The 14,737-nt window shown below is 32.8% G+C and overlaps 1 protein-coding gene across 5 annotated transcripts in view; it reads right to left on the reverse strand.

Annotated features, from left to right (window-relative positions):
• Positions 1-1,587: 1,587 nt before the first annotated feature.
• The window catches only part of tnikb (TRAF2 and NCK interacting kinase b), a 94,731-nt gene continuing 81,581 nt past the window's right edge, over positions 1,588-14,737 (reverse strand). For 4 of the 5 annotated variants that reach the window (XM_073830701.1, XM_073830702.1, XM_073830700.1 and 1 more), the window contains 3 exons: positions 14,087-14,246; positions 10,883-11,022; positions 1,588-8,315 (listed from right to left, as the gene is read on the reverse strand). In XM_073830701.1, the coding sequence (XP_073686802.1) occupies positions 8,232-8,315; positions 10,883-11,022; positions 14,087-14,246 (384 nt within the window). In that variant the 3' untranslated portion in view covers positions 1,588-8,231. The remainder of the gene's footprint in view (positions 8,316-10,882; positions 11,023-14,086; positions 14,247-14,737) is intronic. The other variant, XM_073830703.1, reaches the window with a different exon arrangement.

Below are 14,737 nucleotides of genomic sequence, written 5' to 3' on the forward strand. Positions count from 1 at the left end.
ACGCTCCATGCAGCACTTACTTCCAAGAAAAAAAGGAACGTCAACGCGCAAGCGCGGCCAATTTTAATGCGGCATCCGTACAGTGGGCGGGATTCCTCTTCTTCTGCAAACACGAGGATGGCCTTAAGCTTGTGCGTAGTGCCGCTCAGCGCTTTGGATCATCATCAACATGGTGCCACTTTCTGGCCAAAAGGTAAGAATTATTCAAGTTCATGCTTGCAAAATGATTTTTGAAGGATCATGTGACACTGAAGACAGGAGTAATAATGCTGAAAATTTAGCTTTGCATCACAGGAATAAATTACATTTTAAAATATATTAAAATAGAACAGTTTCTGAAATTGTAATATTATTTCACACTATTATTGTTTGGTGCAGACTTCTTTAAAAAACTTATTCCAGTTTTTGAACAGTAAGATTTATGTTTTTTAAAGTCTCTTCTGCTCACCAAGGCTGCTTTTTGTTTTTGATCCAAAGTTAAGCAAAAACAGTAAATGTTTTAAATATTTTTACTATTTAAAATAACTGTTTTCTATTTGAATACATTTTAAAATTAAATTTATTCTTGCAGTTTCAAAGCTGAATTTTTAGCATCATTATTCCAGTCACATGATCCTTCAAAAATCATTCTAATATTCTAATACGAGTCAAAAGTTTTTGAACAGTAAGATTTTAAATGTTTTTTTAAAGTTTCTTCTGCTCACCAAGGCTGCTTTTTGTTTTTGATCCAAAGTTAAGCAAAAACAGTAAATGTTTTAAATATTTTTACTATTTAAAACTGTTTTCTATTTTAATATATTTTAAAATGTCATTTATTACTGTGATTTCAAAGCTGAATTTTTAGCATCATTACTCCAGTCACATGATCCTTCAGAAATCATTTAAATATTCTGATTTGCAGCTCAAAAAAACATTATTATTATTATGTTGAAAACAGCAGAGTAGATTTTGTTTCTGGTTTCTTTGATGAATAAAAAGTTCAGAAGAACAACATTTATCTAAAAATAAAAATCTTTTGTAACATTATAAGTGTCTGTGTTGTCTCTTTGGAATTCAAAGCATCATTGTTAAATAAAACTATTAATTTCTATAGTTTCTATACCAAAAAAAATAAATGGTTTTGACTAGTATAGTGTATAATGTTACCAAAGCTTTTTATTTTAGATAAATTCTGATCTTTTTATTGATCAAAGAATTCTGACAAAATGTTTAATTTTTTTTTTTTAAATATTGATAATACTAATAAAAATGTTTCTTGAACAGCAAATCAATATATTAGAATGATTCCTAAAGGATCAAGTGACACTGAAGACTCGAGTAATGATGATGAAAATTCAGCTTTGATCAGGAATAAAATACATTTTAAGATATATTTAATTTGAATATTCAAAATTGTACCGTTTTTGCTGACCTTGGTTTAAATAAATGCAGACTTTAAAAAAAAAAAACACCTTACTGTTCAAAAACTTTTGACTGGTAGTGTACAATATATTTTAAATATAAGTTATTTAATTTAGAATTATTTATTATAAAATAACATTAGAGAAATTATTATAAAAATAAAATATAACAGCACACATTGTCTGGTCTGATGTGTCAATTTATTTATTTATTTTTTAAAAAAGCAAAGAAACCGTCTGTTTTAGGTGACAAGTGAACACACTGGGTGAGATTCCAAAATCTGAAATATTTCCATTTACCCATTTCACATTCTCCTCATTCAGAAACGCTTGACTCCATCTGAACAAGATCAAAAACTGGAGTTTCAGTCAAAGTAGAAAAGGGTCTAACATGAAGACTGACAAAATCAGTAATGCTCATTATTGCTGATAGCTTTTCTAGACTGATCCACCAACCTGCTTTGCCATCACATTAGATATGCAGTCTTCTCTTTGTAATTTTCCTCTTTAAACATAAACAGAGAGTATTGGTTAGTTAACAAGACTAGAATAGCTCCACAAACAACCCTATAATATTAAAACATGTTTGCAGTTATCAGGGGTGAATTTATTTCATAAGGAAAAAAGCACTGAACAATACTGCATCAAAATAAAAAAAGTAAAATAAAGCACTCATATTAAAGCATCTCTGACATTATAGTATAGATTTCATAGTTCTTTCAAACAAACTAATCCAGAATACAGCTAAAGAAACAATCCCTTAAAAAAAGAACCAGCATTGACACTGCTGCTTTCTAAATACAATGAGATACCAGCATTAAAGCACTGTACAAAACAATAAATAAAACGGATCAGAATATCAAGAAAACTGGATTGTAAAAAGTTGTACGACCATAAAATATTCGGTTTAGAAGATTCAGCTCTTTTGTGAGTTTTGAGGATGACACAAGGGGGATTTGAGTGACTCTGTTGTTTGTTCGATTTACAATATGTAATAAATTGTAAGCAATAAAATGTAACACCCACTACATGGACTAGGCACAGATTAGATGAGATCACCATCATCTCTTGAAAGTCCAGGCTACATTTAAAGTTACTAGTTTAATAGCCTTAAAAATCTATTTATAAAATACTACAGCCTGCATATTTTCAGAACAAAACATGATATGCCCAGTTTCACCTTTTAAATGTCTATAACAGAAGGCTTGTAATGTTGAAACGTCACCATTTCTCATATTAGTGTCTGTATAGTGCCTGTATTACTTCTTTAACTGGTGGTTTTACAGGCTTAAAACATAAAACGGTATGTTTAAATCACACCCACCCAATCGCACACACTGCAACAACCATAAAAATAACAACCAATATCCAGGATGCTCGGTTGTGCTATAAATCCCAAGTTTAATACACGAGAAAATAAGAGAAGTACAGAAAACAACAACTCGCTCTGCCTGAATATAAAGGATGTACTTACAGTATTAACGTCCATATTAAAAAAAAATAATAAAAATGAGGTCAAGCACACATCAAAAGACTTGACAGATGAAAAAATAATCAACTGACCTCACAGTTATGTTGATAAAATGAATGGGAAGACCCCATATGTACTTCACACACACACACACACACACACACACACACACACACTCACTCAGTTCACAGTTTGATGGACAAAAAACATGAAGTCTTAAAAGATCCTAGTTGTGTCAAGTGAATTTCACACTCTATTGCCCTTACAGAACCGTAATGAAAAGATATAAAAGTATATAAAGGACTGTTATTTCGTGATTCACCTATTTGAATAAAACGCCACGTCATTTGGAAGGACATCTAGGAAGTCTATGAATGGGCGATCCTCATTTTTGAGTATGTGTAATCTTAAAAATGCAGGTTCACTACACAGTTTTATATAAATTACAATATATACGATATTTTGAAATGTGACAGTTGTGTGCTTGGTCTAAAAAAAAACAAAAAAACTATTTAATGTAAAAATCTAAAAACTAGCTGATGAAATATGATTCTTGGCATGGCGGTGATGACAGTAGTATTGGATTTTAAGAAAGTAAAACAAAAATAAAATTGTACAAATAAATAAAAAAATCCCTTTAAAGGGAACCCCAGGTATTATGGTTTGTATGGCATAATATAACGTAAATTATGTCTCTGAAATATGTAGCACAAAACCCATAAAAGACTTTTATTTCGATGATGTGAGCTGGTTGCAGTCGTAAGCTACTTTTAGCGCAACACAACTCTGAAAATAAAAAACTGATACGATGCCACATTGTGCGGCTTTTGGTTGTCATTTTTAGTCGAAGGGCAACAAGAGAAGCATTGTATGTCTTCACTGCTTTCCTAGTGATCAGAAGAGGGGAAAAGAATGGGAAGATACCTGTGGATGAATAAAACCTCTCTGTTCTCACCACTTTAGCCCTGATGCCTTTGAGGCTTTTAGTAGAGCACAACTACTGGAAGAGCTTACAGACAGCAGAGACAAGAAACCCTAGATGCCATCCGCAGCCACTAAAAGAGTAGCATAGATTTCACTCCTTGTGGGGAAAAATCGATGGTACAGCATTTGGTTTAAGTCTATGTTTATATCCATCACCACATGTAAGCTCTTTCAGTAGCTGTGGTCATCGTATCAGTATTTTATTTTGCGAAAAAATAAAAAAATAGCAACATGCAGCACCAGTAGCTCACCAAGTCCAAGCATTACATGTAATAATGGTGTTCTCCATAGTCCAAAATATGTATAAAACAATGTAGGTTTTTTAAATAATGTAAATCTTTCATGGCGTTTCTACTACATATTACAGTAAGAAACATAATTTACATTATATTACGCCAGACAAGTCTTACAACCCAGGGTTTCCTTTAAAATCATCCTTGGGTATAGAAAAGTTGCTCTAATTGAAGAATCTCCCTTATATGAAGTGTAGGCTTGATTTGGCTGTTGCACAAGACATTGCACCATGATATTTTTTATTATTATTATTTTTAAAAAGCATCTGAATATTTCTGTCTGGTGCTCTACACTCAAATCACCTCTGAATCTACACGGAATGACAACATAGCCTTGTTTTACATTAACTACAACATCTTCATCGCCAATTGAAAATACCTATTATAATAAAGGATGGTTCACCCAGAAATGAAAATCTTGTCATTAATTACTCGCCCTCATGTCATTCCAAATCCATAAGACCTTCGTTCATCTTCCTAACACAAACTAAGATATTTGATGAAATCCAAGAGCTCTCTGCCCCTGACCCACAGTCAAGATCCAGAAAGGTACAAAGAACATTGACAAAACAGTCACAACAAGTGACATCAGTGGTTCAACCACAGTTTTATGAAGCTATGAAAATACTTTCTTGTGCCCAAAGAGAACAAAAATAACGACTTAATTAAACATTTTTTCCTCCTCTGTCTCATCCTAGCACCATTTCAGAGAGTATGCTAATGCATAGAGAAGAATTGTTCAATAAAGTCTTTTTTTTTTGCACAAAAAGTATTCTCATAGCTTCGTAAAAGTATGGTTGAGTCACTGATGTTAAATGAACTACTTAAACAACGTCCTTTATACATTTCTTTGCCTTGAACAAAGAAAGCTCTCAGATTTCATCAAAAATATCTTAATTTGTGTTCTGAAGATGAACGAAGGTCTTACGGGTTTGGAACAACATAGGGGGAGTAAGTAATGACAGAATTTTCATTTTTGGATTAACTATCCATTTAATAACATTGTTAAAAATCCACTGATCTACTGGTTGCAGTATTTATGCCCTCAGGGAATAAATGTTTACTACAATCTGGAATATTGCCTGTCATTTACAAAGCTTTGTTTTAGTCATTACCCACATAGAAAACTGAACCAATCCAACAGGTGAACAGAAACGAGGTAGCCTAAAAGGAAGCTCTACTCACAAAACACGACCCTTCCTTCAGATTCATGTGATTCGCACAGGTGGATTTTAGACAGGATCGCACATTTCTGTCACACCACAGTTCCTATGCATTCAGTTAGGAGGCGGAACTCCTTTTTTTTTTTAAATACAAAACGCAAGTGGATATTTACAGAGGGTGGTAGTGGGTGAACGTCCCTCTAGAAACAGTTGGAGATCCATCACGAGGAAAGGTGAGAACTCACCAAGACTCGATTCCCTTGGCCTTTATTGCACTTTGCTTGAAAGTTGTGAGAAAAACTTAAAAGTACAAAACTGTAGCACATTCTTATTCTAATGACTTGTGTTACTCCAGAACCGAAAACAAGTGAGATTGCTGGTATGTTAGTGGTAACATAGCTAGTTTTTTGTATTGTTGGTGGAAAGCTTTACATTTGATCATTCATTCACATACACACACTCTTACACAGCAACTGTGATGCTCCAAACAGAATTGTAATGTACTTTTTTTTATGTTTCAATAGAAAGCTCTGTAGTATTTACTGATCACTTCAAGTATTCAGACTGTTTCTTAGCACTGTGACGATAAAGCGTTCAAGAATCGACTTTGTAGACCTGTTTAAACCTTAAATAAAAATAATGTCTAATCCAGTCCAGTCAAAACTTTACACCCCCTTTCAGAATCTGCTAAAAAAAAAAGGGGTGTCATACAAATTGCATGTTATTGTTTATTTGGTACTGACCTAAATAAGATATTTCACACAAAAGATGTTCACATATAGTCCACAAGACAAAATACATGCACTTGATTCTTAACACTGTGTTGTTACCTGAATGATCCACAGCTGTGCTTTTTTATTTGGGTTATAGTTGTCTGAAAGTCCCTTGTTTGTCCTGAACAGTTAAATTGCCAGCTGTTCTTCTGAAAAATCCTTTAGGTCCCAAAAATTCTTTGGTTTTCCAGCATTTTTGTGTATTTGAAAATTTTCTAACAATGACTGTATGCTTTTGAGATCCATCTTTTCACACTGAGGACAACTAAGCAACTATTACAGAAGGTTCAAACACTCACTGATGCTTCAGAAGGAAAAATCATGCATTAAGAGCCAGGGGGGTGAACATTTTTTGAATTTGAAGATCAGGGAAAATTGTTTTGTGTGAAACATGTAACTATTTTCTGTAGCCTCTGGAGGACAGTACTAAATGAAAAAATATGATATTTAGGCAAAATAAGAAAAATGTACACATCTTGTCAAAAAGGTTCAAAAGTTTACACCCCCTGCTCTTAATGCATTGTTTTTCCTTCTGAAGCATCAGTGAGCATTTGCACCTTCTGTAATAGTTGCATATGAATCTCTCAGTTGTCTTCAGTGTGAAAAGATGGATCTCAAATCATACATTCATTGTTGGAAAGGGTACAAATACAGAAAAATGCTGAACAACTAAAGAATTTGTGGGACCTGAAGGATTTTTCTGAAGAACAGCAGGCAGTTTAACTGTTCAGGACAAACAAGGATCTCATAAACAACTATCACTAAACAAACAAACAAACAAACAAAAAACACAGTTGTGGATCATTCAGATAACAATACAGTATTTAGAATCAAGCGTATGTAAAGTTTTGAACAGGGTCGTTTTTATAAATTCAACTATTATTTGCTCTTGTGGACTATATGTAAATGTCTTGTGTGAAATATCTTACTCAGGTCAGTACTAAATAAAACATAACAGGCATGCCCTCTTATTTCGGTAAAATAATTACCATTTTGCAGATTCTGAAATTCTGACCTCAACTGTAACAGAAATAATTCACTAAAAAATGACTCGCCCTATAACTTTTTTTAAACCTGTTCCTCACATAAAGCATCACATAGCTTCAGAAACTAGAAATACAATGCACACTGACTACTCTTATGATGTTTTTTGTCTGTTGCAGAGCTGGTCACCATTTGCTTTCATTGTATGCAAGAGAGCAGCTCAAACACTTTACTAAACGTCCCTTTTTTTGTCCAACTGAGGAACAACGACATTAGGGTGAGTACATGAGAACAGAATTTTAATTTAAAGTGAATAAGTCAATAGAAATGAGTGGAAAAGGTCTGATCTACAGCACCATCTCCCTGAGCACAAGGAAAACAGTGCCAAACCACAGGCTCCAAATGTGAATACTATAGAGCTTTGTGCTAAAACTAGGAATGCACAGTATGAATATTCTAAATCATTTATATTTCCATTTTACGTCCATATCAGCAGGCAACAATTTCCGTCCAAAAAAGTAGCATTTTTCTTATAGAAATATGCATCGACAACATATTATGGACTTAAAAAATAAAAACGAGCAGCTGTGCGAATTCATATTTAAGGCATTCTGTGGACAGCCCGAAGTGTGTCTGCTCCATACAAGTCTTAAATATCAGACATTAGAGTGATTTCCACATGACACAAACATCTGTGTGCATTCCAAGCTGAAACATAAAAAAGAAAAAGGGTTGATCACACAAACCAGCCTCAATGGATTCATCCCGGAAGGGAGGTTTACTGACGTTCAGCGCAACCGTGATAAATTATTGTCAAAAAGTGTCTTAACAGTACAAATATCGACTCTACTTCCAGTCTCGACCTCCAGAAGAATCTAGATACAGATTTGTAAGGACGGAAACACCAGAACCCCACGCATGTTAATGAAAGAGCCATAAAAAATAATGCAGACCGGTTGTCCGGGGCCCCTTGTTGTTCACGGGGGTTTGTGGAATTTGGGTTTGTCTTTGACTCTTCTGAGAAGGTCCCAGCAAGGTTTGGTCTTTCTGCCATCTGCCAGATTATCCAGCGCACCTGGATTTTCCTGTCTTTTCCTTTTTTCACACTTTTCAATAAAGTAGAAAAGGTCCACAGATACAATACAGGGAAGGGCGGGGATGAATTACCAATTCATCATGGAGTTTCTGTTCAAGGTCATGAAGAAAACTTGGCTGCTGCCTCCTGATCGGACCGAGGCAAAGAACACCTGCGAGAAAAAGAAAAGAGTCCACATGGAGGAATGGAGGTTATTATGTTGCCTATTGTTCACATTCAAAGGACTATATTATTACAATCTATTGCCTACATTCAGTTTCTCCATCAGGGTTATTTTCAGGTATTTATTTCAGTTGGCTGCCAAGGCAATATTTAGAATTTTCCTTTAGTTTAACTTGGTGTACTATAATAACTAAAATAATAAATATATAAATGAATGAATGAATGAATAAATAAATGGCATACAAACTAATAAAAACGACAAAAACATAATAAAATAAAACTTTAAAATTAAAATCAAATGGAACATTTTAAAATAAAATTTACTTCGATATATTAATAAAACTATTCTAGTATGTCTATGATACTAAAACACAAATTAATTAAATGAATTAAATAAAATGAAGTTTTCCAGTACATGGGGCAATGACACAATCATGGTTTAAAAAGAGTTTAAAAACAAACACACAAGTTCACAATAGGTTTTTAGAAAATTACTTTTTTTTTTTTTTATGAGTAACCATGATGGATTCTAACTTCCATTTGGGTGCTTTTGTGTTCCAGTCTCCATTGAAACACCAGAGACCAGAAATGTAAAGCACCGATATAGTCAGGTAAGACTTCCACATTCAGAAAAAGGTGGATTTACCAAAAAGAAATTAATAAAACTTTTAATGACAGACAAAATGTTAAATGTCATAGTAGTATAAAAATCTATTAACATGTAAATTATATACTTTACTTAAATTGAGTATATCTGATCATAAATGTTGATTATATAATTACATTATGTGAATGTACATATCTTTATTGTTTTCAAAAAGGTATTAAATATTGAAGGTATAAAGAATTAAAAGATTTTTTTTAAAGATATTACATTTTATAGATGTATTTTTATAGAAATACTATTTACTTTAGAAATTCTACTTTTTTATAAAAAAATCTACTAAATAATAGATTAAGCTAAGAATTACCATTTTTAATTGGCCATTTTTTCGTTATCGTATCAGGATAGCTGTATCAAGCTAGCATGTAAAAATAATAATAATAAAGAATAAAATAATACATTATAAATAAATGAATAACAAAACAAAAATGAGCAATCTTGTCATTGACCCATAGAGATTCACTTAATTTAAAGGTGTAGTGTTTAATTTTTAAGTGGTGGTAATTGTACTCATTTGTTTTTTACAAATCTGGACAAACAAAATTAGTGTCATGTCATTGACCCATATAAAGACTTGCATAATTTAAAGGTGTAGTGTTTCAATTTTATATATTGTTAATTGTACCAAAAAAAGAGAAAAAAAATATTAAAATTAATAAAATAATTAATAGATAAATAAAAAAAAAAAAACATGGACAAACAAAACAAGCATTGTGGCATTGAACCATATAAAGACTTGCATTATTGAAAGGAAAAAGAAAAAAAAAAGTATTGACATTAATAAAATAATAAATAGCTAAATTATTTTAAACACCTAAAAAAAAACACAAAGAGAGAGAATCATGCCATTGACCTATAAAGACCTACTAAAATTTGTTTAAAATTTAAATATTGTTAATTGCTTACCAAAAAATTAATTAAAAATTAATAAAATAAAAAATAGCTTAATTATTTTTTTTAAATTAACAAACCTGGACAAACCTGGATTAACACTGTGTCACTGACCTGTAAAGACTCTTAATTTAAAAGGTGTAACATTTAAAATTTAAATATTGCTAATTGTACCAAAAAAGAGAAAATGTATTCAAATTCATTAATAAAAAAATAAAAAAACTAAATTATTACAAAAAAATAAATAACGAACCTGGACAAACAAAATAAGCGGTATGCTATTGACTATATAAAGACTTACATAATTTAAAGTTGAAGTGTTTTGGTTAATTTTGCCAAAAAAAGAGAAAAATAAATTAATAAATAGCAAAATAATTTTTAAAAATCAAACCTGGACAAACAAAAAGAGCATTATGTCACTGACCAATCAAGACTTACTTAATTTAAAGGTGTAGTGTTTAAATTTAAGACGTTAATTGTACCAAAAAAAAAAAAAAAAAAAAAAGAGTAAAAGTAAAAGGGGTTTAAGTTAATAAAATAATAAATAGCAAAATTAAATAATTAAATAAAAATTTAACCTGGACAAACAAAATAAGCATTATGTCATTGGCCAATCAAGAATTACTTAAATGTTAAACTTTACAATTTAAATATTAATTGTACCAAAATAAATAAATAAATAAATAAAGATAAAAATGTAGAAACCTGGACAAACAAAACAAACAACACGTCACTGACTCATATAAAGCCTTGCATTATTTAAAGGTGAAGTGTTTAAAATAATAGCTAAAAATAGCTAGTTATAAAAATTTATAGCTAAAAATAGCTAAATTATTTTAAAAAATGAACAAACCTGGATAAACAAAATGAGCAATATGTCACTGACCCATAAAGACTTAATTTAAGTGGTTATTTAAATATTGTAAACTGTACCCAAAATAGAGGAAATAAAGTAATAGTAAGTTAATGTATGGGCAAGTTGCATCATCAAGGTAACGTACTTTATCGTTTCTTTCCGAGAGGAACTTCAGTCGCTGTGCTCGCTTGTGCATGAAAACTCCGTCGAGGTGTCCCGTTTCCACGGAGCGGATCTCAATGGCTTTCTCTCCCCAGCCCATGATCTGGTTGGAGTGGATGTAGGCTGCAGAAGGGGAGGGGGAACGTAGCGAATACATACAAAAGACAAAAGAAACATGTGACAGGAGAGCGCTGACACCAAATACAGTATATCATCAGAACACCCCGTTCCTCAACGACTTCTGACGTCCAACAGCAACCCCAAACTAGCCCAGATCCAATGAAAACAAGCCTGCCAAAGCCACCCCACATCAGGAGGTCATTATTGCAGCAGTTTCTGAGCATCACAAATTAAATCCATGATTGAAGTACCAGTGGTTATGATTATTATTAGTCTTTCGTTTTCAACTTATCCATTTTCCAGAGCTCTTTGGATACTAACATGAACTTTCTCCGAGGACTTCCTGTGGCTGATTTAGAGCCCTTCATAGAGATAATAATAATGATCTGGTTGTTTTTGACTTCGTTTGCTGCTGATATCTTGTGTAGAAAATGCATGAGTTATGGATTTTACTTGGTTATGAGTGCAGAATCACTGAAGAGTTGAACATAATTTGGCTGAAACATTAAATTGTTCTGAACTGAGGGTGGGCGGCTGCTGGTCTACATCTGAACCCTCAGTATCAGCCAACAGAGGACAAAAGACATCTAAATCATAACATTAACATTCTTCACGGATGAGATGAAACACGTATACAAACAAACACTGAAGCTGGAAATTAATTTTAGAGACACATGATAGTATTAAAACAAGAGCTGGACACCAATATTTACATCTAAAAAGACAAGAAATACATTGGAACTGATGATGGTCTTTTTGTCCTGGTTAAATGTTAAAATGTTAAAAAAATTAAATACACCAGCCAGTCAAAAGTTTTTGAACAGTAAGAGTTGTAATGTTTTTTAAAGAACTCTTTTCTGCTCACCAAGCTTGAATTTGTTTTATCTAAAGTACAGCAAAAGCAGTAATATTGTGAAATATTTTTACTATTTAAAATAACTGCTTTGTATTTGAATATATTTTTAAATTTGATTTATTCCTGTTATCAAAGCTAGATCAAAATCAATACTTTTATTTAGCAAGGATGCTTTAATTTGATTTAAAAAAGTTGATAAAGACATTTAAAATGTTACAAAAGATTTCTATTTCAGATAAATGCTGTTCTTAACTTTCTTCCATCAAAGAAACCTGAAAAAAAATCTACTTTTTATTAACAATAATAATAAAAATAAATGTTTTTTTAGCAGCAAATCAGAATATTAACATTTTTGAAGGATCATGTGACTGGAGTAATGATGCTAAATATTCATCTTTGAAATCACTGGAATAAATTACATTTTATTTAACTTTATTTCACTTTTTTACATTTTTAAAATATATTCAAATAGAAAACAGTTCATTTAAATAGTAAAAATATTTTTAAAAATGTACTGTTTTTGCTGTACTTTAGATCAAATCCAGGCTCGGTGAGCAGAAGAGAATTCTTTAAAAAAACAAAACATTCAAAATCTTTTGACTGGTAGTGTATGTTGGATAGAAAATTTTAGTTTTGGGTAAATCCAATGAAAACAGGTCACAATTCACCCTAAAATCAAGAAAACACTGGAAATTATACTTTTGCATGAAGAAAAATCAAGCATATTTTAAGACCAAGAATTTTTACATCATTAAATATTTTTTTGATGATCATTAAACATCTGTCCATTAAAAATTGATTCTAATAATTTTCTTCAAAATCAATTTAAATAAATTGAACAGAAAAAAGTAGTTTAGGTAAATCTCAAGAAAACAAGTAACATGCCACCCCAAAATCAAGGGCAAAACAATAATAAATTATATTTTGTATGAGGAAAATCAAGCATATTTTAGGTTTTTTTTGCATCGTGAAATTATTTTTTGAGGATAATTAAAAACATATGTCCATTTGCTTTTGGACATGGGAATGTACACAAATCTTAAGGGACCTAAAATGGGCTCCAGTAATTTTCTAAAATCAAATTAAGTTTCAATAAAGTGAACAGAAAAAAGTAGTTTAGGCAAATCTCAAGAAAACAGGTCACATTCCACCCCAAAATCAAGAGAAAAAAAAAAGAAAAATTATATTTGCATGAAGAAAATAAAGCATATTTTAAGACCAAGATTTTTTGCATCACAAAATTATTTTTTGATGATTAAACACATCTGCCGATTTGCATATGGACACAAGAATGCGAAAAATTTAAGGGTCCTAAAAAAAAAAAATCAAATAATTTTGAAGTCACATTCCCCCAAATTCAGAGTAAAATTATATTTAGCATGAAGAAAATCAAGCATATTTAGGACCAAGTTTTTTTGCATTGTGCATCTTTTTTTTTAAAATGACAATCACACACATTTTCTTTTTGCATATGCACATGCAAATGAGAATAGCAAAACATTGTAATGTCCTAAAATCGCTAAATAGCTCTAATAACTTTAAATGAAGTAAATTAAACTAAACATTTGTTAGTTTTGTAAATCTCAAGAAATGGATCACATTTCACTCTAAAATCAAAAGGAAGAAATAAAATGTATATATATTTCTGTATAAATCTTTATTAAATACATGATTCCCATTTGCATATGCAAATGACAGCAGCAAAACAAGGTCCTAAAATGGGCATCAAATGTTCTTTATTCTGATTTTAAGGTGAAATATCACCCAGACATGTTTTGTGAGATTCACCCAAGGATAAGAAACAAAATTCGGATCCAAGGTCAAATTGTGGGCATTTCTTGGGCTCAGAAAGGAAATCAGATTAAAGGTTTTTAATAACAAAGACTAATACTGGGTTAACAGGGTAAACAAAACAGTACACAAGATGTACTAGACATACAGACAAACATTTCACTCTGTGTCAGGGTTAAGTCTAGGTGGGCCGGGGTGGGGTGCAGTGGGGCAGAAAAACGCTCAATCGTCTAGTTAAGTGAGGGACAGGAAAGACAGAAGAGCAATGGGTGGACAAAGACATGCGTGTTTGTGTGTGAGAGGACCGATTCAGATTCTGAGGGGGTGTCGGGGACGGCCTGGTGCTCTCGCACAGTCCGGCATCAGGGCTCTAGAAGGAGAACAGGAGCGTTTTGTGTGAAATAAACAACCAAAACCTACCAACAGAGGTGGGCATCTCTCCCCACTGGAGCACCACGTCTTTAGTGATTCTGCCGTATGTGTTCACATAGACTCCCTCATCTTCATAACACAGAAGCATCTCCATGCCGTCGGTCTTGGGAAGCACCACAATGGCGTGAGGGGTAACACTGCCCTGAATCTGGGAAGGGAGGGGTGGGCGCAGATGAGCCTTGGGGTGACAAAAACGAGCCGTAGTGCAAAACATTCCCCACTAGGTGACGCTCTCCCCCCTCCCCCGGGTGGCCCTGTCAGTCATGTCTCGTGCTGTGGGTGGCCAGAGCTTCTCCCTTTGAGAAACTGCTGCAACAATCCAGACTCCTGCCCTCCGCTCGACCACACCGAGGCCTCAGCCCGAAAGCGCCCTGCTAACGGGCTACCATGGGGCATTGCAACGGTTTGGCTGCTTTGGTTCATGTACATGTTTGGTTTGTCAAAGGTCGGAGATCGGGGACATGTTTTCTGCTTACATTGGAAATACTGTTCTATCACACTTGATCATGTTAGAACAATAATGTCAGTTACTAACTTCATAACCATTCATCTGCACACAGAACATTCATACGTGTTCATCTAAAACTGTTTAACAGGGTCCAAAATTAACTTTCTGATGGAACTGCATTTTGAATAGAT

This window comes from Garra rufa, chromosome 24 (genome assembly GCF_049309525.1).
Source record: "Garra rufa chromosome 24, GarRuf1.0, whole genome shotgun sequence".
Taxonomy (NCBI): Eukaryota; Metazoa; Chordata; class Actinopteri; order Cypriniformes; family Cyprinidae; genus Garra; species Garra rufa.